We start from the raw sequence: 25,805 nt of genomic DNA on the forward strand, positions 1-25,805 counted from the left end.
CCTGCCAGTCTGATGTTAATAGTTAAAGAGTAACACAGCACATGGACAGGAAATGGAAGGTGGGATAAAATACAGTCTGACTAACCTGATAGTTAAAACCCCCTTTCTATAAAGCTATAGGCCCTGTGCAGACTCCAGAGAAGCATCTGGGAACCTTGAGGCCAGTTGGGAACCTTGGTAAATGTTGGGGCAGAAACGAGCACAGGAATTTCATGTGGGAAAGAAAGTTTAAGGTCAAGATGAAAGCAGAGCCTGGTGAAAGGGAGCGTATCAGTACATGCAGATTACTGCTGAGTTACTTTGTGGATGTTCTTATAAATTTCCTTAAGGATTGGCACAAATACTAGGTGTAATCTGATGATATCAGAATGTTGTGGTGCATTGGCACTGTAGGGGAAAGTAGAGGAATGCTGTACCACCAAAAAAAAGCCATTAAAGTCACCAGGAGTACTGTTCTTCATTTTGGGGACTTTGTGAGATGCAAGTACCTGAAGAAAAGGAGTTACAGGTGTAACTGGCCAGAGTGACTCTGAGCTGTACCTGCAAAGTGGGACTGAGAAGGGCAAATGCAGCCCTGGCCGTATGCAGATGTGGAATTCTCACCAGGTGAGCACAAAGTCTGCGACCACTCCTGGTCACTTGTCTTCAGGAGCAGGAACCTGAACAGCAGCATGGCCAGAAGGGTTACCATAGCATTAGGTGCACAAGCAGGCTGGTTAGGAAGAAAATGCTGGAAAAACTTTAGTCTTCCATGTAATGGCTGAGAGGGAGATGATTGCTGTCTACTAATACATTGGGGCATAAATACCAAGGCAAGGATCTATGTGAGGTAAAAGACATGTTGGCACAGGAACAAATGGATATTAACTGGCCATACATCCAATTAAGCCAGAAATTAGAAGATGATTCCTAACAATTAGAATAGTGATTTCTGAAACCAGCTTCAGATCAGATGAGCACAAGACAAAGCTCAGCCACTTTGTGATGAGGCTTGGTTAAGTCTGTGAAGACAACATGAGATGAAGCTGTGCTGGAAACAGTATACAGTCAGACCTAGTATCTCTGGGGTGTCCTTCTGTCCTGTCCAAACGCTCACAGTAGCTGTTGTGGTGTCACTGGGAAAAAAAATGAGCATATGTACCATGCCACTTATTTATTAATCTGTAGTTGGTTGTTTCCTACAAGTGTAAGGCTGGAAGAGTCCACCTAAATCATCCAAGTTGAGGGCCTGCCACTGACACTGAGCTCTTGTGAAGGTGTATGCACCACCTGCGAGTGACAAGGACGCTGTGCCTTGGCTACAGACGATGACACAGGCTTTGCCTGGCCTCTCTGCCCACTGTGCTGCTGTTTTGCCTGGTGGGGTGGACGATGGCCGCCATGCAGGAACCCGAAGGAGGCCTGGGAGTCCCATTTGAAATAGATGTTGAGATGGCACTGGACTGTGACAGGATCGGCCTCACCTCAGGAACACCAGAGAAAGCAGAGGTCGGAGTGAGAGCTAAGCAAGGACCCTCTTTCTGCCATTTCTTTCATGCCCTCATCACTGCCCTCCAGCCAACCCTGCACCCCGCCCAGGCCCTGCCCAAACCCACAGCCTTTTCCCAGTCATTTTCCATTTTTTTTCCGTTCTGTTGCTGCCCCTCCAACCCCTCAGCCTCCCCAGACAGCTGCCTCGCCCCTAAATATCAGCTAAACCCGCCCCAAAGCCCAGCACCGCCCCGCCTCAAAATGTCAGGGCGCTGCGCAGCCCCGGCCCCTGAGGCCCTGCCGGCGTGGGCGTGGCTATGAAATAGGCGGGCCGCGGCGCCAGCGTCGATTGGCTTCGGGGGCAGAGATCCGCCTTTGTGGGCGGATCTCTCCCCCCGAAGCCAATCGGCAGCGGCGAGGGGGGTAGGGCAGCTCCTTTTAAGGGCGGGGGCAGCCGTGGTGGCGGGTAGAGTGGGGTGCGGCCGGCGGTGAGTGAGTGTGCTTGTGGGGTGCTGCGTACACGTGGGGGGGTCGGTGCCGGGTGCTGGGTCCCGCCCTGTATGGTGGGGCTGGGCTGGGGGTGCTTGGTTTTTCTCAGGGGTGCTTTTGGATCTTTTGAGATGGGTAAAAGTTTAGGGGGCCTTGGGAAGAGGTGTCCGAGCTTGGTGGTGGGTTGGGGTGTGTGCCAGAATGGCTTTTGGGGCTGTTTGCTGAAGGCTGTTGCAGGCCAGGGGAGTGCTAAGGCCTTAGCAGGGTTTAGCTGTTTTGGGATTGAAGTTCTGCTTGCTAGGGATGGTGGGCCCTACCCCGGTAGAGGCCATGTGCCAGCTTGGCACCTGCTATACAGCCTTCAGGAGTGGAAGAGGCAGGAGGTGTGTGTGTCTATGTCCCTGTCACCTGGGATGCTCTGGGGTACGGGAGGAGGTGGGTGGTGTCCCCCTCACGAAAGTGGTAGAGGGATGTGTCTGGGGAGGCTGTGGCCTGATGGGTGGGATGGGTGTTGCAACATGCCCTTGGCAGGTGGTGAGGCTGGGTGCGGCTAGAAGGTGCTAGCTGAGACTGTCACCCCTATGGAGGGGGAGATAACTATAATAACAGCGTGGATCCTGTGGCAGGCCAGCAGTGTGCAGACCTGCCAGTGTCAGAGGGAGGAAGATAAGTGGGGTCCAAGTTTGGTTGTTCAAGTGGGTTTTTATAAGTACCTGGGTCCTGATGGTGTGAGGAGCTGCAGTGATCACAGCGCCCCGGCTCATGGCCTGGTGCCACTGCCCCAGGGCACCCCCAGGGTGTCCAGGGAAGGGTGCAGTTCCCTTCCCGTGGCCGGGCTGCCCTCTTTCGGGACAGTAGCATGCTACAGCTGTCCCCTCCGTACTTACTGCCTCTGTTTAGTGCTTGGGATGCTTTTCCAGCCTGCCAGGAGGAAGGACTGCCTCTCCTTGCTGGTTGTGTGCCAGGGCACAAACACCTTGGCCTCTGGCCCGGCAGGTCTGTGCCTGGCGGCCATGCTGGGGACGGGGTCCCAGCTGTGCTGGGGCTGCTTCCCTGCTGCTGGCAGAGATGGGCCCTGGGCCAGCTGTGTGTTTCCTCTCCGGGTCAGGATCTGGTGGCCGCACAGCTTCGGGGGAGGGGATGGGCATCGCTGCACTGGTCCCTCTGGTGGGGCTGGCACAGCTGCTATGGCCGGCCCTGGCCTGCCCCTCCCGCGGGCAGCAGGGCAGGCCGCAGCCAGGGCTCGCTGGAAGGTGGCTGAACCCCCCCCGTCACGGCGGTGGCGGTGCGGGGCCTCCTTGGGGCCAGCGGCCGCCGGGGTGTCACGCAGCGGCCCTTCCCCGCAGCCGAGCGGCGGCCCCGGGCCCGGCCCTGCAGGCCCCGCTGGCGGCAGCGCCGGCGCTCGGCCGTGCCGCGGCACCGCGCTTCCGGGTCCCGGGGCGGCGGCAGGCCCCGGCCGGGCCCCACCCCGAGGCCGCGCCGGGAGCCGCCCGCGCTGCCCGCTCCCGGGCTGGGGGTCCCTGCGGGGCGCGGCGCTCCCTCCCGCCAGCGCCGGGGTGCGGGAGCGAGGCCTGTGCGCGGTGCTGCCCGGGGACCCTCCGCCCTGGTGCGGCCGCTGGGCTGGGCTGGCTGGAGGCGGTGGGGATGTGGAACAGCCGAGGCTCAGCGCTCTGCTGAGGCTTCACTGTAGCAGGGCAAGAGCAGCCTCCGGTGGCGGTGCTGGCCGCTCGGAGAGCCTTCCACACAGCCCTCAGCATCAATGTACCATTGAGAGGGCTCTTCCCTCCTCCCCTGGGCAGGGTGGCAGTACCAGGCCTCCCCCGCTGCTGCGACACAATGTTAGCTTTGAGCGGGGCTTGTGTAGGTGCTTGGCTGCTCTCTGGCCCTTGCTCTGGAACGCGGGTGGGAGGAGGAGGAGGTCACTGTCACCCTCCTGGTGGCAGCAGTAGCTTGGTTGCAAGCTCACCTTGGGTTGGCGTGTGGTCATGCACAGGGGTCCGCACTTGCAGGGCGGCTGCAGGTTGGGGGTGGCAGGTCTGTGCCTTGGTGCCCAGGCTGCTTCCCACAGGAGGTCTGTCAGGTGCTCTTGCCCTGACCGACCACTTTGGTTCTGGAGTCCTAAGGGCAGGAAGAAGTGGCATGAATAGCCCTTCCCATGGTCACTGGGCAGTGCAGGATAGCGCTTGGCGCTTTACCTGCTAGCGTGTTGTCAGAGGATCTCCTCCCCTCTCGGAGGCCCAGATTGCCTGTGCAGCAGTGCATCCATCCTGATGTGCTGCCCCAAATTGACCACCTTCTCTTCTGCCAGAATGCAGCCAGGGCAGATTCCTAGCTGGATAGAGCTGACCTTCCAACCAGACCTGCTGGGCAGCTTCTTGAGGATGGTTTAGAGAGTCAAACGCTTGACTGAGACTGCTGTGTTTTATTTCTTTCCTAGGAAGCCCCTCTAGCTCATGGGTGTGAACTGCTGCTGATAGCTACTTCTCATAGGAAGTAGCACAATGCCAGCTGTTGCAGCATCTACTTGCTGCATCTCGCTATGGTGATTAAGCCATGCCACCCACACAGCCTGGGCCTCTGCAGTCCTGCCCTGCATCGTATTCTCCCTTCTTTCCTGAAAGTCTCTTAGGTGGGGGGCATTATGTGGTCCTTCAGGACAGAAATATAATATGAGAGAAAGTACTGTTAAAACTGAGACTAGGAAGGTAAAAACTGATTTTGACCTAGAGGTTTCTCACACCATGTTTTGGATGTGAAAATAAGTGAGCTTATACAAGGTGCATAGTGTTTTCTTTCCTGGTGGAGAAAAGCTTTGTATTCCTAGGAAGCTCTAAAGCTGGCATTGGAAGCAAGTGCATTGTTGCATGCTTGGCTTGGCACTGTCCTCGAAGGTTGCAGGTGAACACTCCCTTTTTCTGCTGGGGTTATAGCACAGTCAGCATTTGGATTGAGATCCTTCTTTTAGGAAAAAGCTTATGGGAGATATTGGGAGTGGTGCCTGTGATGGCCCAAGAGATTATCTGCATTTCTGTGCCTTTGTATTGGATTTATACTAGTGTGTGCCCTACTGGCTGTCAGATGGTGGGAGTACTTGGGCTGGAAAGTCTGGTTCTTGCCAGTCAAACAGGTGAGGCAGCCTGGGCTCCTGCAGGGAGGAGCCAGGGCTCTTTGCTGCAGAAGTTGTGGGGCTGCTGTTGCTCGGAGATGACAAGTTGCAGCTGCCACAGCCAGCTCCCCACCAGCAGGCCTATGTCTGGATGCTATCTGAAACTTTAGTGGTGTGGAGATGGAGGTGGTAACTGGGTCTGATGTTTCTTGATTTTCCCATAGCATCTCATGGGGTATTTAATTTCTGGTTGGTTCTTCCCTGTGGGATGGATCTGTGTAGTAAACTGTCACTGTGGCAGCACGTTCTCCAGTCTTGCTGCAAGGGTTGCTTTAACCCTGTGGATCAAATTGGCTAGCTTGCCCTGATGGTTTTTTAATAATTTGCTCTGTATATATACAGGTTTATATCTCATGCTGCTTCTGCTGTCCCTGTCTGTAGAGGACCAGCAGTAGGAGTAACAGCCCTGGCTTTGAGTGGTCCATCTACACCTGTGGAGTTAATCAGCCCTAATGCTGCTTTTTTTGTGTGTGTGGAGGGCTATGAAACCTGTTAAGGGTGGTATCTATTGAGCCTTATGCCTGTTGGGATTGCTGGTGCCTGTACTGTGCTGCTGGAGTCTGACTTCCCTAGTATTGTTGGAGAAGATCTTTCTCTTGTTGGAAAGCGGTTGTGTGGCTGCACTGCCGCCTTGATGCAGAGGGTAGTGAGGCCCAAAGCTGGTGTCATGGTGAGTTCCAGGCAGTGACCCCTTGTCTCAGTGAGAAGTGCCTCTGGGTTCACGCTTGGGCTTCTTGAATGGCCCAGATAGAACTGTTGGAAAGGTTTTAGGACTTGCTTTGTGGACTTCTGTTGTCCATCTTGTCTTGGTGTGCCTGTCCAATTAATGCACAGGCCTGGATGGGGCAGAGCATGTTAATCATTACTGTGTAATGATTACAGACACAGCTGTGGGAACAGAGGTGAGGCACTTGCATAATGATTAAAACCACAGAGATGAATACTCTGGTACAGCCTTCCTTGCCTCCAGGTAGGGGTGCTCTGTGTTCCTCTGCTAGAGGGCTTCAGAAGGCTTGACCTGTTTCTAGAAGCAGGTGTCAGGAGTCAGCCTTGCTCAACCTAGCCCTACCTGCCCTCCTGTGTCACCTATTCTGTCCTTCCTGATGTGCTCTCCCATGCACCTGGGGGGGGGGGGGGGGCTGCTGAGTGCCATCACTTCAGAGAGGGCCCCCAGCCATCTCTGCTTGCTTCACTCCTCATCTGGTGCTGCACAAAGGAGTGGACATGGCTGTGTGGTTAGCTCAGAAAGGAAATGATTTTTTCCACTTCTGTAGGCATCTTGTCCTCAGTTTCTTCTGTTCCTTCACTTTACTCCTTTGTTCCTTGCTATGTCAGACTTTAAACCTAATGTGGCCTTTCCCCTGCTTTTTTTTCCCCAGCTGCTCTCATCTGTACTGATATCAGTGCCCTGAATATGCAGCTACTAGTGTTGAACATGATAAGGAGTAAGCCTACTCTTAATAGCTTGCCTGATCAGTCTGGGGAGGTGCTGTCCCTGGAAAAGAAATTGTGTATGCTGTGGCGTATAGACCTTTTACTGCAACATGTTCTTGTGGGCCCTTGAATTCTGATTACCTGCCTTGTTTTTTGTACAAGGTTACCCATACCCTGTTGCAATGGGCTTGCTTCTTTCCCTGAAAACTTGCAAGGTGCCACGCTGACTGCCTAGGCTCTGCAGAGTTTGCCTGCTAATCTGGGAGTTGTCTTTTGCTCTCCCTGCTTCCAATAAGCATGGGAAGAGGAGAGCTTAATCTCAGTTTGAAGGATGGTATCCAAAGGCCTCAGGGTTTTACGGCCACTGTGTGAGATAATGGTAGAGTATTAACACATACTTGGTGAAGATGGGGAAACTCCTCAACTTTAGACAGGTTGCCTCCTACCACTTGAAGCCATGTGCCAGGAGCAGTGCTCAGCCAGTGTGACTCCTGCCAGAGTTGTTGCATATCAAGGATTTGAGAGTTTGCATCCCTTCTCTGCGAACACAGTCCTATACTGACTTCAGGGTATGCTGATGCAGAGCATATGGTACCAGGCTGTGTTATTTGACACTCAGCATGAAGTAGCTGAGCCAGAGGAAGTGACAAATGGATGTGATTCAAGTAGGAAAACTTACCTGGTGGTGTTAGTATGAAGTTTCTTTGTAGACTTTGTGGTTATGTTGTGGGCTGAGAGTTCTGGGACTGGTTGTCCTCAAATTCTGATCAGACTCTGTCCCAGATCCTCAGAGCCAAGGTGCCAGGCTAGGAGAGCAGCTTTCCTTCCTCTGACCTAATGTGCTGGTGTGACTTTCCATGCTTGAAACATAGCAGTTCATGCTTTCCTACCAGACTGGTCTTCTGTGCCGTGGTGCATAGGCATCTTTCAGCTGTGATCCCTCTTGAGGGTAAAACCATGACTTTAGTAGCATGTGGGCAACAGTGCCTTAAGTGGGCCTTCAGTCAGATGGCTGAAATCATTAGCTATAATGTAGGTGTACTTGAATACACTCGCCTGTTGAGTGCTTGCTCTCTTCTGCATGTGCTAGAGCTGGTGTCCTGAGATGCTATGTGTGAAACAAGTATGCAGTGTCTGGTTACAGGCCTCTCTCCCTTTTACCAGGGCACAGAGCAGCAGAAGGAGATCCAACTCCAGTGTTCTGTGCTTCACTGTAAACTTTAGCCTTGGAGCGATCCCACTGCGAAGTTGGTAAAGAACAGGGTTTAGCTGCTTAGGGCTGGCCAGGCTCCTTCTCCATGTTGACTTGCTCTGACTGCCTTACTGCTTGTGCGGTGTTCGGGGTAGACGTGGTTTTGTGTTCCCCATCTTGCTGGATTCACTTATGCATAAGCTCAGGAAAGCTTCTGGAGCTGTGACTGAGTGCTCTTGGTGATGGTTTGTGGTGCCAGCTTCTGTGTGTGCTGTGCACAGCCCTGTCTGTGCCTGATCTGGGGCCAGCAGACCCTGGGCTGGTCAGTCCCACTCTTCCAGAGCAGCGGCTGCTGCTTCTGAACCACAAGTCCCCGTAGCTGTGCTGGAAAACACTCCCTGGGTGCACAGAGCTCTGTGTAGTTGTTACTGGACCCCACAATGCCTTTCTGGAGCTCCAGGAAGCTGGGCAGGTGCTGTGATGGGGAGCTGGAGGAGGAAGATGCTTCTTCCTTAGAGGCTGTGAAACTCAGAGCTACATCAGGCAGCAAGTCTTGTTGCCAGCTTGTAGGTCAGGGATGCAGGTTGGTTTGATACCTGGCCAACTGGTTATCTCCTGACCTTTGAGGGTTGCTACCTTCTCGGGAGCCCCACAGTGGCCAGGCCTGCTTTAGCCAGTTCAGCAAGGGCCCTGTGCCAGGTCTCCCTGAGGTGGCAGCTCTGTGGCCACCTACCAGGCTGTTTTGGTGTTGCCTGTAATTAAACTAGTGGGGAGATGAGGGTGGCTTGCTTTTGTACTTCTTACAGGACTGATTTCTGACTCCCATGCTGATGGGGTAGGGGTGTTGGGTGTTGGATGGCTGAGGCAGAGTGTTGCTTGCAGGTGGCTGCTGTGTGGAGAGAGATGCATGCTGTGAGTGAGGCTGTTAACAAAGAAAGCTAGGTTGAGTCCTGCTCTCTGTCAGTGTCGTGGTTACCAGTGCTGTGGCCTGGCTGCTGGGGCTGTTTTTAAAGGCCTTGCTGTTCTTGCTGAAGTAGCACTAATTAGCTGTATAGCTCGTTGGAAATATGCAGCGTACACATTGCTTGGCGTAAGCAAGTATCTAATCCTTGATGTTGGTTACTAGGGCAGAATGTGGCCTGATACTCTGGTTTGCAGATGGTGGGAACTCTCTCACTGAGGTGGGGAAGTGACACCTTGTTGGTGAAAGGTGGAAGAAGATGTGTTGCAAGGTCTCTAGATATCATGCAGGGTGTGTTTGGGTCCCAAGGGTTCCTGGTGCTTTGGGATGTTTGGACTTGTTTGCTTGACTTCTCTTTGGCTGTTGAAGGCTTGGCTTTGGGTTCCCCATCTCCTCCCTTGTCCAAGAGGATCAGGATCCGGAAGGAGTCAAAGGAGAGTAAAGTCTCCCCCGTGCAGAGAGGACAGATACCGACCACTGAGCTGTGAACACCTGTAGTGTGTGATGTGCATTAAGAGCAGATGCCTGGCTGGATGGTGAACCCCTCAGTGCAGAGAGACATGAAGTGTTGGTGTTGCATGTGGAGGAGATGGCAGAGGTGAATTCAGGTTCCCAGGCACTTGCTGCTCTGTGCTGGAGAACCCCTGCCAACAGCAGAAAGGCTGGTGTGGAGCCATCATGGTCAGGCAGGCCAGTGCACTTCCCACCCTCCTGCTTAGTGAAGGTGATGCTTGGGCCTACTTTGTAACTCCCCCTTTGCAGCTTCATTGCCAACGCCTCGAGGCCAGTGGCTGCCCCTTGGGAGACAGGAGGGTGAGACAAGCCTGCATCTGCCCACTGAGCAAGGCGCACACTTCAGCCTCTCTGATGCAGGGCGTGTAGCATGCCAGTGGGGGTACTAAGTCTCGCAAAGACCTGAAGACCTTGGGGCTTCCCTGGATATGTAGTTGCTCTGTTAGAACATCCTGCTGCATTCAGCTGCCTAGGAAAAGCTGTGGAAAATGCATAGGCCCTTCTCATAAGGGCCTGTAGCATAACTTCGTTAGTTCTGCCCTGGTAGAAGTCCTGGTGCTTGCCCAGAGCCTGTGTTCAGGACAAGTCCAATGCCTCCTGTCTCCGTGAGGCATGTATGACTAGGAATGCTGGAGGTGTGTCACAAGGCACAGCAATGAGATGTTGCTGTTCACACTGGTAGGGACTTCTGTGCTAGTGCTGGGTTGAAGTGCGCTTCTCCCACTGCTTGGGGGGACAGCTGTCTGGGTTCAGGGCTGCTGCCGGGAAGACTCTTGTCTGCTGCGTGCTCTGTGCAGCCTTTGGCAGGTCTGTCACACGGCAGCTTTGCCCTGAGTCTTCTCACCCAAGTCTCCAGTGTCCTGAGACCCCAAATTGTTTTGACCTGGGTTCCTAGTTGGCCAGTGGTGCTGCAGCATTGCTGGCATTAGGGTCAGCAAAGTAATCCATAGTGCCTGAGCTTGTGTGTCCCTGTACTGTGAGAGATAGCTCTGAGCTTGTGGGTGACTGATACAATCTTCTCATCCTAGCTTGCCCAAAATAGGCAAGTACTCTTCAGGGTTTTGTCTCTGCCCTGGACCTGTAGTAAGGCTGACTCATTCAGCTTGATAAGATAAACACAGAGCTTGAATAGTCAGGTACCTGTGCTGGGAGCTAACTCTTGAGGGCTCCTCAATCTAGCAAATAAAGGTGTAGCTGGATGTAGTGGTTGAAAGCTGAAACTAGACGGACAAGTTCAGAGCTTGCTCTTGGCCACTAAAGCAACATAAAACTCGGCAGCTTTCAGGACTTGTACTTACTACGTTTCCCACAGCTGGAGCCTTGAGTGGCTCTCAAGGATGATGTAGTTCCTGCTACACTTTTCTGTTGCGTGTGGAGAGTGGATGATCTTGGTAGTGCCCTGGACCTTAAATATTACTTATGTCACAGTGATACTACAAGTAAGTATTCTTTGCTGTTAAAACCCTTGAAGCCTTGGTTTGGAAAGGGGAGCATCTGTCTGCTGCTGGTGCCCTTGAGGTGTGGGAATCTGTCCCAAATGGGCTTTGCTGCAGCTACCTGCTGAGGTGGAATGGGGGTCCACCTTCTGTGCTTTCTGAAGCACAGCAAAACTTGGACTGTCAGTGGGGTGTGTGGCTGCACAGGCTGCTCTAGAGCCTTGCTTGGAGGAGTGGGTACTTCAGGGGCTGGGGGGTGAAGTGGGGGAATGTGTTCCACCCCACTGCTGTTGCAGAGAGGTGCATGGCACTCCCTAGTTTGGAGGAGCACAGAGAGGGTATGACTGTGCAGGCACAGGGCCCAGAGCTCGTGCTGCTGCTGCTGCACTGAAGTGACTTGCAGAGAATGGTGAGCCAGGATGGTGTGTGCCAGCCTCCTGTGTAGACTGCTGCCAGTGAAGCCTGTTGTGTAGGTGCTTTATAGTGTCTGCTGCTGTCCTGTGGGGGTCCCAGCCAGAGCAAAAAGGACTTTGCTGAGCTCTTACTCTTGCAGCAAAGCTGAAGGAGTGATGCTGGTGCTGGCTGGGGAGGGCTTGAGGTGGCAGAGGCTGCTGGATACTTCAGCTGGGACCTTACTGGGAAGAAGGTTACTCTGACTTCAGCCTCCTGACTGCTGGTCTGGGAGAGGCTCTGTGCTTCCTGGTGGTGGCAGCAATAAATGTCCTGGGGAGACTGGGCTGGGGACCTGTTTCCCCAGGCCTGTGCCTGGGCAGTGATGGCTGTGTGCCTTCCTGGAGGAAGGGGTGGGTGGAGTGTCTGGTAGCAGCTGTGGGGAATGCCTCCCTTGCAGGTGGGTGAATCAGGTGAGGCTGGGCCTGTGCTCTACCTACTTTCCTGCTGCTCTGGTATCCTGTGGTCTGGGGAGAGGCTGGGGAGCACAAGGTGCTGTGTGAGGCTGTTTCAAACTTGCCTGCCTGGGCCCTTCTTGCTTTTCTGGAGAACATCTGTCTGGTGCGTGCTCATAGTGAGGCTGAGCAAGTGTGGGGTGTGCCAGTACTTTTCCCTGCAGCCTTATATCCTTCTCCTGCAGCTTTCCCCTGTCTGGGGATACTGTGCCCTGTCTGGAAGAGGGGTGGAAATGTCATTGCCAAGTAGGCTGCACCTAGCCTCTGAGGTGCTGGGTTATGGGGTGGTAGCTCTTGTCAGGAGAGTTTGGTGCAAGGGTGCAAAAGCAGGAGCTCTGACACCAGAAACTGGTGTTTGCTTCTGAACCAATGGCTTTCCTTCCCTGTGCAGTGGGTGTGCCAGTGATGATGTGTCTCCTCTCTGGTGAGGGTCACTGGACAGGAGCCCAAAGCTGATCATAAAACTACTGCTGTGTGGAGGGTGTGGGCCAGCTCTGTTTCCCTTGGAGACCTTGCACCAGAGTCAAGCAGAGCGGTGTGTTGGGTGGCTGTGGGTGGCAAGGCTGGTGGCAACATCGTGGTGGTTGTGGGTGATAATGCTTGAGCCTGTATACAGCAGGAGCAAGAGTAAAGGGCTGGAGATGGTGCTGAGGTTGGAAACTTTCCAGCTGGCTTGAAATGTTAGGATCCTGCCTTGGAAGGACTGCTGGTGGTGAGTGATGGGATTCCCAGCAGAACTGGGGAGATAGGGCCAGGCTCAGTGAGAAGTGGGGAGCATATGGCTCAACTCGAAAGTGGTTGCCGGTGTGTGATCAGCTGAGAGGAGAGCAATGCTGGCCACATACACATGACTATCTCACAAGCTGTGCTTGAAACTTGCCGATGTGCAAGGGCTGTGCTCTGCAGGCTGCATGCCTGGGAAAACAGCTGCCTGATCTGCCCTTCCTCTCTTCGCAGAGGTACTGCCACCACCATGGAGGGGATTGTGACCATGTATCAGGACTTCATGAAGAAAGCAGGTGAGTGTTTGGCTCTGCCCAGCTGTGGGCAGGCTTACTGCCACAGGTGTTGTGGGGGGTCTGTCATCCCTGAAGCAATCTGGGTCTAGCTGCATCCTGCCTCTGCCCTGACATAGATATGGCTCTGGGTTTTTTTGGGCTGCCTGTTATGAGGCTGTCTTGCTTCAGTGCTTGTGCAGGGCCTTTTGGGGCACTTCTGCTTTCCTTGGTGGAAGATCTCCAGGCTGCCCTGCAGTGTGGCTTCAGGCTGTGCCTTAGTCAGTTTGGCTGGCTTCACCAGCCTCTGCTTCCAGGCTGCCCTCCTTACCTGTGCTCCTGTCCTAGGAGAACAGGATTGCCAAGTCCTTGCTGCCACTCTGGCAGCAGGTTGGGGTGAGGATGCTAACCACTCTGTATCATGCCTTTCTCCACAGACCCCCGCATTGCTGATTATCCACTGATGCAGTCCCCGTTCCTTGTGATGGGCATCCTTCTGGCATATGTCTACTTTGTACTGTCCTTGGGTCCCCGGCTAATGGCCAACAGGAAGCCTTTAAACCTGAAAAAGTTCATGGTCCTGTACAACTTCTTTCTGGTGGGGCTGTCACTCTACATAGTCTATGAGGTGAGTTGTTGGCAGTAGGCTTTGTCTGGCATGTATAAAGCAGAACATGCATGCTGTTTGGGTGATGGGGAGCCCTTTTGCAGGCTGTTCTCTGCCCTTCTGTGCAGGGCTTGAAGTGCAGTGGGTGATGTGTTGGGTCTCATCCTGATGATGCTCTTGTTGTAGTTCCTGATGGCAGGGTGGCTTACTGGGTACACGTGGCGATGTGACCCTGTGGACTTCTCGCAGGACCCCAAGGCCCTCAGGGTGAGTTCTCATCCCTCTCCTGGTAAGGGTGGGGGTGGCCTTTAGTGCTTCTGTCTGGACAGCAAGGTCACAGGTGCCTCTCCTGAGGCAGAGAACTTGCAGTTCCTGGCCTTTGGTTTCACTGCAGGATTACTCTATGGAGACCCTTGGTCACTGGGCATGTTCAGGCTGAGGTGGGTCTAAAATGTTAACCTGTTCTGTTACAGATGGTCAGTGTTGCTTGGCTCTTTGTCTTCTCCAAGTTCATCGAACTGACTGACACGGTGAGTGAGTTGCTGGGGAGGCCTTGTCACTGCTGCTGGGCAGGGAGTTGAGGCCAGTGTGCTTTGGGGTAGGTGCTTTCTTCAGCCCTTCCAGTCTGACCTAGTAGTCTGTCTGGCCTTGCTGCTGAGGAGACCACTCTGTGTGGTGACAGTCAGCTTGGAGATGGGGGAAGCATCACTGAGATTATATGCTGAGTTAGTGGCTCAGACAGCTCTAGCTGCTCTCAGAGCTGCAGGTCCTTGATGCTTTTGGACTCTCGTTGCAGGTGATCTTTGTCCTGCGGAAGAAGAATGAACAGGTCACATTCCTGCACCTCTTCCACCACTCTGTTCTGCCTTGGAGCTGGTGGTGGGGAGCAAAATTTGGTCCAGGTAAGATGGAAACAGTCTGGGTGCACAGCTTGGGGAAAGGGTGAGGTTAGCCCCAGCATGCTGAGAAGGGTTGTTTGGCCCTGCTGGGCTCCTAGGAGCTGCTTGTAGTGCAGGCTGCTGTGTGAGATTGACTTGCGCTAATGAAAATGTGTCTTAACAGGGGGAATGGGTTCATTCCATGCCATGATCAATTCCATGGTGCATGTTGTCATGTACTTCTACTATGGGCTCTCAGCAGCAGGACCTGCCTTTCAGAAGTACCTGTGGTGGAAGAAGCACATCACAGCCATCCAGCTGGTGAGTTGGTGCTGTGGAGCAGAGCATGTGCCCTCAGCCTCTGATGTGAGAGGAGCAGGCCACCCCTTGTACCTATGAAAGGTGTAGCCAGCAGCTGTAGCTGTCTCTTCTGTAGCTGCTTGCTCTGGCCCACTGTGGGCCTCCAGTAGCCCTGTCAGCCTGGTTAGCATGTAGGTGCTGCTCAGACTTCTGCCCCTGGGCTGCAGCCACAGTGGGAGGGTGAGAGGCACGTGCTGCCTTGAGACTTGTGCCTGCCTCTTCCAACTGCTGCTGAGTGTGCCTCACTGTAAGGACCTCTGCTTTAGAGAGGGAAAGGACCCTACTGGTTTCGTTTAGAAAGGTTTCTAGTGGGATCCCTGACCCCGCTCCCATGAATAACTTGTCCTTACTCTGCCTTGCTCCCAGGCACAGTTTGTGATTGTCTCCGTCCACATCTCCCAGTATTACTTCATGCCCAGCTGCCAGTACCAGTTCCCCATCTTCATCCATCTCATCTGGATTTATGGGACCATCTTCTTCATCCTCTTCTCCAACTTTTGGTACCAGTCCTACACCAAGGGCAAACGGTTGCCCAGGGTGGCTCAGCAAGCAGCCCAGCACAACGGTAGCAGCATTCATGAGAACGGCACTGTCACCAATGGCAAGGTCAAAGCCAACTAGAGGGCAAGGCCCTCCCAGAGCCAATGAGAGCCCCGGGGCAGAGGCAGCTGGGACCTGTTCCCCTGCTCCTGGGTGCCACAAGCCAAGTGCCTACAGACTGTTGTACCCCTGTGTCCAGCCCTGCTGTCCTCTGTCTGCATGCCCAGCCCCTCTGCTCTGAGCAGCCATGGGCAACTTTTCCTGCTCCTGGGAGGGCTTGTGCTGTTTCTCGGCATTGCTGAGCAGAGAGGCAGCTGCCTGCATCACAGCTGTGGGGCTCCAGTCCCATTCCAGTGTTTCCAAAGGAACTTCCCCCAAGTGCCTACATCTGGCCCTTCTGCCTGGGGGCCATTTCCTTCTGAGTAGGACCAAAAGAAGAGACCGGTCCCTGTCCTGGTGCCCTCTCCTCTCCCCTGTCTCATGAGAGCCTGTGTGGATGAGCAGACTTGTCCCTGGCTGCTTGCTGCTGCCAGCTCAAGTGTGAGTGGTCCTGCTCTACCATGCCTTGTGCCATTTTGTTCCATACCACAGTGCTGCATGTCCCTTCTGGTCCCTGTGTGCCTAGGCTGGGGGTCCTGCCCTGGCATATCTGTGCTCAGGCATGGCTGCGGAGAATGTAGGGGCAGTGTCTATAGGACTCGAGGGTCCAGACCTGCCCAGTACAGTACATATGCCCTGTGCCTAGTATGTTGCGGGGTTTGTGACTGCCTGAAATTCTTCCCCCACACAATAAGCCCAGGTTGCCTTGCCTTTCTGTGCCTGGGCTGGGTGCTTGGTGTGTGCTTTAGCCACACTTATGGGATCCTGTATGGCAGCTGGTGGCTTGCTCCGGAGTGGGGGAGGCCAAGCTCAGCTTTGTCTTGGACCATTTCCACTTCTGCAAACTCAAGACTTGAGCAATAAGTGCCCCTAGAATCAGCTCCTGGGCTCCCTTGCTGGGGACCAGCCCTGCTTGGCCCAGTGTGAACACAGCAGAGGATGGTTGTAGTGTGCCCTGCTGTGGTGTAACAGTGAGTACCGCTTCCCTCTGTGGATCTGACTGGGCCTGGGTGAAGGTGTACTCTGCCCTGCAGCAGGGCAGGGCCTCGTGCCCGTCACCTGCTCTGGCCGTAACTGAAACCATGCTCATGGCCTTGAGGATGAGGTGAAGGAGCCAGGCCCTGTCAGATTGGGCTGCTCTTCTATCACAAATAAACAGACAGAAGGAGAAATGGCTCTGCCCTCTTGTTTTGTTTTTTTTTTCCAAGCTTGCTGTGCTCAGAAACTGTTCCAGGTGCTTGTCCTGCCCGGTGTGGTTGGAGGGAGGGCTGCAAGAAGCAGCTGGCGTAGCAGGTTTATGTGTTGGGGGGAGAGGGCGATAGCGCTGTGCTGATGAAGCATGCTGATGGCAGATTGTTTCCAAGTGTTTTGGTAGAGCCGGGCTGGGGGCAGGAAGTGTGTCAAGGCTCCTGTTGTGAAAGTGGCTCCACCCTGTCAAAGAATGGCTGGGGTGGAGTGTGGGTGTGGGCTGGGACAGGGGCCAGCTGCCCAGGAGGAGCTGCTGCTTTTCAGAAATCCTGGGGAGCCGAGGTGTAGCACGGCAGGGATCAGAGACCCTGGAAACCCAGGTGGTGGAGTAACAGCAGTCTGCTTTCTGCATCTGCTAAAGCTGCTGCCATCTGTGAATGCCCCTGCAGCGTGGGGCTGTGCAGAACACTGCTCCGGTTGATCAGAAGGAGGTTTATGTTGCTGCTGCCGCCTTGTTCGCACTACAGAAGTGCATCTTGGCTGGCTGGAGCAGTCTGGCTTCACTTCAGTGCTGTTAGGGTGCAGCACTGCCTTCCCCATCACCTCATGACAGGGGCCCTCTGATGTGACTGAAGCCTGGAAAGAGGGGTGGACTTCTGGTTGGGAGGAGTGCCTTAGGCCAGCAGGCTTCCAGAAGCTGAGTTTCACCATAGGTTTGGTTGCAGTGTGGGAGGGTTTTAGTGGATGTCCAGCCAAAGCCCTCGAGCAGGGCTTGGTGTGAGGGAAGGCTCTGCTGACCCTGCCTGAGCTGCTGTACTCCTCAAGGCCGTGCTCCGAAGTGTAGAAAAAAACTCTTTGAGTGACCTGTTGTGACCAATATGCCCAAGTGCAGGTGGGCATCACCCAGTTTTACAAGGCTCGGTGCCCTTGTATGTATGAAGCCTTAAAATGGGATCTGCCTGCTCCACTGTGTAGTGTTCTTCTAGTTGTCGCTGCTTCTCTCTGGGCAGGGACTGGCAGCAGGGCTCGTTCTGGTCCCTGCTGAAGTGGTGTGTAACGTTAACTCCGTGCTTAGAAGCCATCGCTTGAGAAGCTGTAGATGACAGCCCAGCTGAGATGGAACTTTCCTGTCTAGCCTCCTTCTCCCCTGCCTCAGCTGGCTCTTGGTAAAGAGAGGGCTGTCTTTGCCCAAAATAGTAACAATTCTTTAGACTACTTACGCTTGGTATGCTGGGTTCCCTGTGCGTGCTCTACTCTCCCTTCCTCCAATTGTTCCTGTTAGCTGTGATCTTTCCATGGGCTGGCCGTGGCACTTGGTAATTTATATGCTGTCATGGGTCAGTCTGGGCTGCTGCTCCGAGCTGCATTCGCACCGTATATGGCAGCATTTCCTGGGCCTGCGGGATCCTGCCAGCTCCTGCCTCTGTTCCTCCTCTCTCCCAGGCATAGGACTAGTATGGAGCCAAAGGCAGGCTGCAATATCATCATCTTCTAGTAATGCACAGAGGACTTTCAAGGGGTGTAATACATGGCTTCTGGGGATGGGTATGTGCTAAGGAGAGAGGCAAGGCAGGCTCCCTCTGAGAAAGATGAACTTTGGGAGTGAAGAAAACACGCCAGCTTTCAGGCAGGTAAAGCCTTCCTTGCAGGGTCAGGGACCATGGGAAGCCTTAATCTGCCGTGTGGCTCCAGGGCAAGTCTATACTAACTCCCAGCATCAAACTGCAGGGGCGCGGGCAGCACTCCTACAACAGCAGCACAGCTCTGATTAGGCTGCATCCCCTTCCCCATTAGATCCAGCTGCTGTTCTAGTATTTGCTTCTGAAGAGGAAGGAGAACTGCTTCTTCCTCCTTGAACCTCTTCCCCACGTGGCCAAACGGGGGTGGACCAACAGCCCTGCTGCAAGTGGTTGCCTGAGTGCCCCCCATAGCAGCAGTAGGTGTGGGGCTGCTCTGGGGGGGTGTGGGGTGTGCATAGGCTAGTCACAGCACAAGTGGGTGCCAGTGCTGCCTGCCTTTGAAGGCTGCAGCTGGCTTAAAGCTCAGGAGGCAGAGCAGGAGCCACATGCCAGGTACACCATGGCACCGTGCTGAGAGGAAGGTGAAAAGAGTTAATAATCCACCTTCAGCTAATCACAGGCTGATGGGAGGCACGGGCTTTGTTGTGCTGCTTTGCACAGGCCAAGGTGCTAATCAGCTGTACAGTGTCCCTGGCAGCGCTGGTGCAGCTCAAGGACAGGTTTGATGGGTCTGGTGCAGCCCCACAACCTCAGTCACACTGGCTGCAGAGCAGCACAGCTTTACTCAGGTAAAGGCTCAGATATGCTCCCTGCAGCTTGCACTAGCAAAACAGCCTGAAACAAATTTATTTTGCCAGGTGCTGGGGAATCAGGCTCTACCAGCTGTCAGCTGAGCTGCGCTGCCTGCTTCCCCCTGTGCAGCCTGAGCTTGGCACTACGGCTTTCCCTCAGCAGCAGGGGAGGGCAGAGCAGAGTCATACATTCCTCCAGCAGCCCTTATCTAAGGGCCCTGCACTGGGTTGATGGTGCTTTGGGAAGCCTCTTGCATGGCTGTCCAAGTTTGCCCCAGCAAAACCAACATTTTGTTTTGCATCAGGCTTCATACCATTGCCAGCCCCTTTCTTGCCTTTGGAGTGATTACTGCTGTTGCTGTATGTTTCCAGCCCCTGCACCCTCCTTTTTTTGCAGTAGCATTTGGCTCCTTAATTCAGTACTACACTTACTGCAAAAGTAGCTGTTCTACCCTAGCACTGTAAGCACAAGCAGCACTGGCTGCTGCACAGAGGCTGCATGTAGCAGAACAAGACTAACTGCTGCAGCTCAGATTGCCAAGAACAAGTCCCCAGACTGCTCTGGCACAGGTAGTAACTGCTGGTAGTTGCCTGCAGAGGCACCGTAAGGTGCACCTGGCCAAGAGACAGGGCACAGCAGAAGCTGGGGGCACATATGTTGTGCTTTCAGTTGAGTCTTGCGCCTCCCCACATCTGGCACCAAAGCAGGCAGCTGCTAAGCAGAGGGCCTTGCCATAGGCATGAGCCAGTTCACTAGTTGGTAGAAGCTGAGGCATGGTGAGGCCACTTCCTCCTAGCCCCACTGCTGGAAGTATCAGTTTTCATGCCCTGACCAGGAACAGAGGACTAGGAAGTCACCCAGGCTACAGCTTCCCTGTGGTGCAGCAGCTGATTATGACATACTTGCCCTAACTGGGACAGACAGACAAGCACAGCAGTGTCACAGCATCCTTTTCTCCTACTTTTTCTCAGGCTGCCTGCAAACTCTACCTTAAGAACAAGAGCTCCACCACTCACCCAGACCCCAAACTCCAGGGAGGAAGGGCTTGGTTCTGTAAACCACAGCTTCTTCCATCACATCCATAAAAAAACAAACAGTTAAGTTAAAGCACTTTATTAACATTTAAAACATTTAAAATACTGTACAGTGTGTAAACCAAGAGTTTTCCCCTTCCCACAACAGGCCTGTGAACTTATCTGATGCCCTGGTACATGATGCTGCTTTTGACACTATTTGCCCTCTCTTTCTTCTTCTTTACCGGGTCCATCTCAAAACAGCGCCAGAGCCGCAGTGTTTCATCAGCAGCTGCTGAGGCCACTGTTGCACCATCAGGGCTCATAGTCAGATTCAGGACTCTAGCAGTGTGACCTGGGAAGGAAGAGATGTGCAGTCAGGGCTAGCCTGATCACCACATGCTGTGGTCCATCTGGTTCTAACAGAATAGATACAGGAGTAAGTGTATGCCCCATGAGCACCACCAGTTTGTACAGCTGTCCCCACGCCATGCTGCAGCAGCATGAATTCACATCCTCAGCATGCCTTTGGAGCAACAGTGCTTTTCCAGCAGCAAAAAGGAGTGCCTCCCTCTAGCAGCATGCTAGGCACCATGCTGCATCAGCAGTGCTCCAGGCTGGATCACCAGTCTGCTCAAACCAAGGACTACATCTGCCTCGAGCCTCTAGCAGCCCTCCCTTCCCCAGGCAAAAGGGCCCAGCCTACCTCGTAGCTCAGTGACCTTGGCCATTGTTGGATACTTCCATATAACTAGCTGATTCTGTGCAAAGCCATGGCCTGAAATGAACTCCTTGTAGTTTGTTGACCACAGGATAGAGCAGACCTGGGAAGAGTGAATAATGCAGTTCAGACAAACTACATGTGCTGATGCTCACTACCCTGAGATGAGCATGGTTCCCTCCTTCCCCATGCCTCAGAAGCCAGCAGCTTTGCATAGGTGTCCTGCTAGAAGGTGTTTGTCTCCAAGTTTGTGTCTTACCTGGGAATGGGCATCAACAGCACTGAGGCAGGCACCAGAGCACACATTCCAGATGCGGATATATCTGTCACTAGTCCCACCACCAGTGGCTAGAACATTAGACTGCCATGGACACCATGCCACAGCCTGAGAAAAAAAAAAAGGGTTAATTCTAAGACATGCAAGAGGCAACCTGTGCACAGCCAGTGCCGCATGTCTGCCTTGCACACAGACATGTGTCCACTGCAGCCCTGCACTCACCTTGACAGCACCCTGGTGCTGAGTGAAGGTATGTATAGGAGCAAAGTCTCCACTGTCCCCCTGGGTGCATGGCCAGATGTTCACCAGATTGTCATTGCCACCACTGGCGAGGTAACGGCCATCTAGAGACCACTTGAGTCCACACACCTCCTGTGTGTGGCCAGCAAGTGTGGCCACATGATGGTCAGCCACTCTGACATCATGGTGGTGGATGTGGCCAGTCCGTGCCCCACTGCGGAGAGAAGGTTTGCGGGGTCAGGCTGGCAAGTGTTTTCAGCAAAATTAAGTTTTGTACTGTTGCAAGACTGCTGTACCTGCCACTGGGTTTCAGCCAGTGTTACCAGCATTGCTGGCCTGTTGGTGTGAGCAAAGCAGCTGCAGAAACTCTTCACAACTTCAGCACAAAGGGCTGAAGACAAGAGAGGCCTTCTCCCCATAGTCCCAACAGAACAGGCTGAGTAAGAATCCCAAGCTAGGACAGACTCCCCTCTGCCATCCCTAACCTGCACCACTCACAGATCTAGGACAGAAATCTGCAACAGCTGGACACGGTCCCTCACCCACCCCAACACACTACTTTACCTGGAGAGGATGTAGCTGTTCCAGCTGAGAGACCCCACACGGGAAGAATGGCTGGTCATATTTCGGAGACGTTTCTGTTGTTGTATGTCCCATAGCTAGAGAAGCAGAGCAGTAAGTTCTTCAGAGGATGAAGAAACCCAGCCCTGTTGCACTGCCCTAGAAACCTCCCTGCACAGGCTCTGGCATTCAGCTTTGTCAGAGATCACTTGTATCTTGCATGCCTACAGAACAGAAGCTAACTCCCTTCAGGTGTCAGAAAAACCCGAACCCAAACTCTGCCTTACATGCTGCAGCTGGTCACTGGCTGTGGACATTTCCACCCCACATCAGTCAAGACAAGTCAGGGTGCATGCGCTCCTCTTGTGCTAGCCAGGCCTTTGTCCCAAGGCTCCACAGCTCCAGCAATCCCTAGACAACACCTCTAGTTTTACTCCTGCACTCACCTGGACCTCAGCATTACTTGTGCCAACAGCAAGGTAGTTTCCTTCCTTAATCCATGACAAAGAGGAAACATAATCATCTGGATGCTCCATCTGCAGCAGCTGGATAATCTCCCCAGAGGTGTGATTCCACAGATAGACAGAGCCGTCCAGAGCCACGGCCAGGAAGTTCTGAGAGCTCCAGTCAATAAGATTCAGATCTACAGTTTGGAAGAACAATGCAGGTCACACCGCTCTTCACCAGTGCTGATGTCAGATCTTCCACCTGCACCAGGTGTATGCACACACACACACACACGTGAACATGCACATACAGGTAAGGGGACACCTGGGTGTCACCATGCCCTGCTAGTGGTGTCAGTTAGCCCTGATCCAAGTCACCTACATAGCACTTTGGACCACTGTTCCTATTATGACTACACAGGAACACTATATTCCAGCCCAAGTGCTTAAGATACTGAAACAGCCCACTTACACTGTCCTAGGAGCTGCACTCCAATGGAGAATGACCTCTATGCCCAACACTCAACATTTCAGCCTACTTACAGTAGTCATTGCGGATCTCTGGTGCATCCAGGATCCTGTCTGGCATTGAGGGAATGTATCTGCCATTCTTCCTGCTGGATCCAGGTGTCAGTTTCTGACTGTAGAGCACTTTCAGGTTATTCTGATAGCCTGTGTGCAGAGGAAGAGATTTGTTAGCACAAGTTACTATTTCCTCCAAGCTAAGCACTGCTCACCCAACTAGAAATCCCTTCCAGTGAAAGTGAAGTTCTGAGGGAAGAGATACACTCAGAACAGTGCAGTGTCAACATCACTGGCAGGATGAACTCCAGATCCCTGATTCACAGCAACAAGTTTAACTGACAAGCACCTGGTTTTCTGTATCCCATTATGTTCAGTGACAGTTAAGCTAAGAAGTGCACAGCAAAGAATCTGAAGCTTTTGCAGACCTCAGGAAGGTTTGCCACTTGTACTACAAGTGAACAACTGGCAGTCTTTCAACTTTTGTAAATAAATTCACTGTAGCTGTTAAGCAGTCTTTCAGCCTCAAGAACCCCAAGGCAGGAGATTCCAATATGCACAGGAGCTCTGAGAAGCCAGCTGATCTCTCCTGTGTCCACCACACCGGGCCTTGGTGTTGCTGTTCCCCTGCCCAGATCTCTCCAGCTGAGTCAACTCACACAGACCCTGTTATCATACCTTCTGGAGCATTCTGCGGCTTTCCACTGAGGCGGAGGATCTTTGCCTCTTCTACATCAAAGCCATTCAGATTCACTGCCCAGGCTTTCTGTTGCTCCTACAGAGACAAACCACCCTCAGTGAGAGGCATTTGAAACACTAAGCCCATGCTGCACTTGGAACTGCAGTTGGCAGAGCACACACCTAAGCCCCCTTCTAGCAGGTATAGTGCTGTGCAAGTCAGCTACAGGCAAGCAGGTCAAAGTCTTTCCTTAGACTTTGGCACACTGTCCTGCTCGTGTTTTCATACAGAAGAGTGGCAAGTTGAATGTCTCACTGCCAGTGGGGAGAGCCACAGCCACAAGGGACAAATGCTTCATAAACAGATTTCAGAACACTGTAGACATTCCAGAATAGCTCCCCATGTAGACATTGTCCTGAAATAGCTGCCAGCAGCAGTTTCACAGTGCACAGGCTCACAGCTTTCTGTCTCTGTAGCCTGCTCTGTTTTAAAGTCTCATTAGCCCAAAGTTGAATTTTGCTACCAGAAGTAGCAGAGGCTAGAGTGAGTGGAAACAGAGGTGTACTGCTCTATGCTCTTCCCTGTGCCTAGGGAAACAACCCTACAGAGCAGCTATGCTCAGGCTCCTGTGTAGCATCTGTGTACCTGTGCCATCTTCAGGCTCTAGAGCTTCTACCTCATCCCAGGCTCCTGAAGCCCAGAGCTGGAAGCAGTGATGGCTGGGGCTGTCAGCCCCATGTGCCTGCTGAACTTACAGTTTGCTTCTCTGTAAAAGGCCAGGAAGGATTAGGTGTTTGGTAGTGATCATTGTAGCCGTCTTCGCAAGATGCTCACCTTCTTGGTAGGTGACTCCTCAGCAGGGTCATTCTCTTTGGTTAGGAGGAAGTTGGCCACCTCCATCTGCATAGTGCTGCGGTTGGGAATGTAGCGATCCCCTCCGGCCCTTGTTGGAGTGCTCTGGATTTTGGATCCAGATTTACCTGCATTCACACACATAAGTAGTCTTACATCTATTGAACAGCCTGTATTAGAGCTTACAAGAAACAGCAAACCCAGCACTCTTCCAACACAAACAGAACAGACAAACAGAACTCAAAGCTCACAGCATTCAGTCACAACTCTAATTTTTGCACCTCCCTGTATAATTGTATTAAGCTCTGGTTAGGGTCTGCCAGGAGACAACTCCTTTGTTTTAGCGCAACAATCCCAGAGTTCACAGATAAGGGGAGGATACAAAAATAGTTACAGCGGTCTTACCCGCATTTGTCCCAACACACAACAGTGCCAGCAAGGTATTTCAGCCAGCCCCAGAGCACAGAGCTCTGCCCACCTCATGCTGGGGAGAAGGTGGGCGATTCCCAGGAGCCTGTCAGCATAGCCCACCTCCTCCTGCCTGACTAGGAAGCCGACTAGGGCAGCCTGGCACAGACCCCAGAGCCCCACAGATACAGGCAAGCAGCCCGGACCACGCTGTCCCCACCTAACCCACTCCGCCGGTCCCTGCCGCTCACCGGGTGTCTGGGACGGTGTCTTGCTGCTGTAGGAGCGATTGGCCGGCTTCATGGGCGACACGCCGGCGGGGTTGGGCCCCAGGGCGCCGTTCTCCTTGGCCTTGCGCTGCCACCGCGCGGGTGGCGCGTTCGGGATCGGCGCGTCCAGCTTCAGCAGCCCGTGCAGGTCGGCCTCGAACAGGAACTGCGCCATGGTGCTGCGGGCGGGCGGCGTCAGCGGGGCCGCGCAGGGTCACCGGCCGGGCTGCAGCCCTCCTCCGCCGGGTCCCCCCTCAGGCCGCCCCCCGCCCCGGGCCGCCTCCACCTCAGGCCGCCCCCCCCCCCCCCCCCGCAGGCCGCTCCTCCGGGTCCCCTCCACCTCAGGCCGCCCCCCCCCCCCCCGCAGGCCGCTCCTCCGGCCGGGCCCCCTCCACCTCAGGCCGCCCTCCTCCCCTCGGCAGGCCGCTCCTCCGGGTCCCCTCCACCTCAGGCCGCCCCCGCCCCCCCGCAGGCCGCTCCTCCGGGTCCCCTCCACCTCAGGCCGCCCCCCCCCCCCCGCAGGCCGCTCCTCCGGCCGGGTCCCCTCCACCTCAGGCCGCCCTCCTCCCCCCCGCAGGCCGCTCCTCCGGCCGGGCCCCCTCCACCTCAGGCCGCCCTCCTCCCCTCGGCAGGCCGCTCCTCCGGCCGGGCCCCCTCCACCTCAGGCCGCCCCCCCCCCGCCGCAGGCCGCTCCTCCGGCCGGGTCCCCTCCACCTCAGGCCGTCCCCCCCCCCCCGCAGGCCGCTCCTCCGGCCGGGTCCCCTCCACCTCAGGCCGCCCCGCCCCCCCCGCAGGCCGCTCCTCCGGCCGGGTCCCCTCCACCTCAGGCCGCCCTCCTCCCCTCGGCAGGCCGCTCCTCCGGGCCCCCTCCACCTCAGGCCGCCCTCCTCCCCCCTGCAGGCCGCTCCCCCGGGCCCCCTCCCCCTCAGGCCGCCCTCCCTCCCCCTCAGGCCGCCCTCCCCCCCCCCGCAGGCCGCTCCCCCGGGCCCCCTCCACCTCAGGAGACTCTCAAGCTGCTCCCCAGGGCCCTCTTCACCACCGAAGACCCCCCCCGCCCCCGCCCAGGCCGCTTCACCACAGCCCCCCGGACGACTCCTCAGGCTCACCCGGACCCCCCGCAGTGCCAGCCCTCCCCACCTGCCGCTGCCCTCGCCACCGGCCGCCCCTCACCTCCGCCTTGCGGCCGAGACTCGCCCGGCCCTTCTCCACCGCCGCTGCATTTAAACCCCGCAACTGCCGCTCCTCCTATTGGCTGCTTCAAACCCAACCGCC

General features: G+C 54.6%; 2 protein-coding genes across 2 annotated transcripts; one reads left to right on the plus strand and one right to left on the minus strand.

The window, feature by feature from the left end:
• Positions 1-1,922: 1,922 nt before the first annotated feature.
• Positions 1,923-16,219, plus strand: ELOVL1 (ELOVL fatty acid elongase 1). The gene is made up of 8 exons (XM_037404181.1): positions 1,923-1,958; positions 12,524-12,585; positions 12,999-13,189; positions 13,355-13,435; positions 13,642-13,698; positions 13,965-14,070; positions 14,231-14,367; positions 14,773-16,219. The coding sequence occupies exons 2-8, from the start codon at positions 12,540-12,542 to the stop codon at positions 15,025-15,027; spliced, it is 873 nt and encodes a 290-aa protein (XP_037260078.1). The 5' UTR covers positions 1,923-1,958; positions 12,524-12,539; the 3' UTR covers positions 15,028-16,219.
• A 3,425-nt stretch (positions 16,220-19,644) lies between these two features.
• Positions 19,645-25,802, minus strand: CDC20 (cell division cycle 20). Its single transcript, XM_037404182.1, has 11 exons — positions 25,704-25,802; positions 24,516-24,712; positions 23,839-23,984; positions 23,004-23,100; positions 22,347-22,475; positions 21,804-22,000; positions 21,361-21,455; positions 20,779-21,010; positions 20,539-20,664; positions 20,265-20,382; positions 19,645-19,913 (listed from the first exon to the last, which is right to left on the minus strand). Exons 1-11 carry the CDS (start codon positions 25,751-25,753, stop codon positions 19,738-19,740), a joined length of 1,563 nt encoding a protein of 520 aa, XP_037260079.1. The 5' UTR covers positions 25,754-25,802; the 3' UTR covers positions 19,645-19,737.
• Positions 25,803-25,805: the final 3 nt, after the last annotated feature.

Source organism: Falco rusticolus, chromosome 11 (genome assembly GCF_015220075.1).
Source record: "Falco rusticolus isolate bFalRus1 chromosome 11, bFalRus1.pri, whole genome shotgun sequence".
Lineage (NCBI taxonomy): Eukaryota > Metazoa > Chordata > Aves > Falconiformes > Falconidae > Falco > Falco rusticolus.

Excerpts from the sequence above, each read along its gene's own strand:
- ELOVL1 (XM_037404181.1), top strand. The coding sequence starts at position 12,540 with ATGGAGGGGATTGTGACCATGTATCAGGACTTCATGAAGAAAGCAG. Across the intron at positions 13,699-13,964 it reads TCATCGAACTGACTGACACG|GTGATCTTTGTCCTGCGGAA; the intron begins GTGAGTGAGTTG and ends CTCTCGTTGCAG. Across the intron at positions 14,368-14,772 it reads ACATCACAGCCATCCAGCTG|GCACAGTTTGTGATTGTCTC; the intron begins GTGAGTTGGTGC and ends CCTTGCTCCCAG.
- CDC20 (XM_037404182.1), bottom strand. The coding sequence starts at position 25,753 with ATGCAGCGGCGGTGGAGAAGGGCCGGGCGAGTCTCGGCCGCAAGGCGG. Across the intron at positions 22,001-22,346 it reads AGAGATCCGCAATGACTACT|ATCTGAATCTTATTGACTGG; the intron begins GTAAGTAGGCTG and ends TCCAAACTGTAG. Across the intron at positions 19,914-20,264 it reads CAAGGTCACTGAGCTACGAG|GTCACACTGCTAGAGTCCTG; the intron begins GTAGGCTGGGCC and ends CTTCCTTCCCAG.